The sequence below is a fragment of the Sander lucioperca genome, chromosome 13 (genome assembly GCF_008315115.2).
Source record: "Sander lucioperca isolate FBNREF2018 chromosome 13, SLUC_FBN_1.2, whole genome shotgun sequence".
In the NCBI taxonomy this organism is placed as follows: domain Eukaryota; kingdom Metazoa; phylum Chordata; class Actinopteri; order Perciformes; family Percidae; genus Sander; species Sander lucioperca.
The window spans coordinates 35,170,627-35,171,545 of NC_050185.1; the positions used below are offsets into that span (position 1 = coordinate 35,170,627).

The following is a 919-nucleotide window of genomic DNA, read 5'->3' on the forward strand; positions in this document are numbered from 1 at the left end:
ATTTAATAAAGGAAAAGTGCACAAGTATTAGCATCATTTGTTGTTGTTGTATGTGGCGCTAAGGTCTAGTGACGATGCTATAAAGACCGTTGCCATGGTTACATCCCTCCCTTACCCCTCCTACCAGTCCCTATGGCCACTCGGCCAGTGGGAATGCAAACGGGGAAAAAAGATTTTGGGGGAGAGTAGTTCTTAGAACTGCTTAGAAGTGGACTTTTCCTCTAAAAAGTACAAGTACTATCCGATCGGAAAGCACCTATGGTCGCAGACTGGACGGGGCGGAGTCACGTGACTACACACGCGGCGGCCGTATTATGTTTTAAGGGGAAAGTACATTAACACACAGTGGGCGGCCGCGGAAATATTAATAGGATTAAAAGACCGAAATAACCGACTTGGTAAAATTACGTCGGTTATAGGCTCTGAATTTTGGTTACGATTATTTTTCGATTGATCATCCAGCCCTAGTCTGAAACCACGTGATCGGGCCCGATTTCCGATCACATGATCGGATCTGGACATCCCTGTTGAAAAGTATTAGTTAAAATGCGTATGAACCCTGTAACCTGACTTGTCGTTCCCCCCCCCCCCCCCCTGCAGGTACCCCCACTGCCTGCACATGCTGGAGCTGCTGCAGTACGAGCACTTCAGGAAGGAGCTGGTCAACGCTCAGTGCACCAAGTTCATAGACGAGCAGCAGCTGCTGCACTGGCAGCACTACTCCCGCAAACGCACCCGGCTGCAGCAGGCGCTGGCGGAGCAGCAGCCGCCGCAGCAGCAGCCGCCGCAGCACGGCAACGCTGCCACCAAGTAGCAGCAGCCGCCGCCGCCGCAGCACGGCAACGCCAAACGTGGATTCTGGTGGGAGGCGTTTTGGATAATCAAAGGGTGGATTATAGACTGACTGATCCTGGAATTA

The 919-nt window shown here is 51.8% G+C and overlaps 1 protein-coding gene across 1 annotated transcript in view; it reads left to right on the forward strand.

Annotated features, from left to right (window-relative positions):
* LOC116054995 (mediator of RNA polymerase II transcription subunit 31) overlaps positions 1–919 on the forward strand; it is a 6,533-nt gene extending 5,614 nt beyond the window's left edge. The window contains exon 4 of the mRNA XM_031306746.2: positions 601–919. Within this exon, the coding sequence (XP_031162606.1) occupies positions 601–814 (214 nt within the window). The 3' untranslated portion in view covers positions 815–919. The remainder of the gene's footprint in view (positions 1–600) is intronic.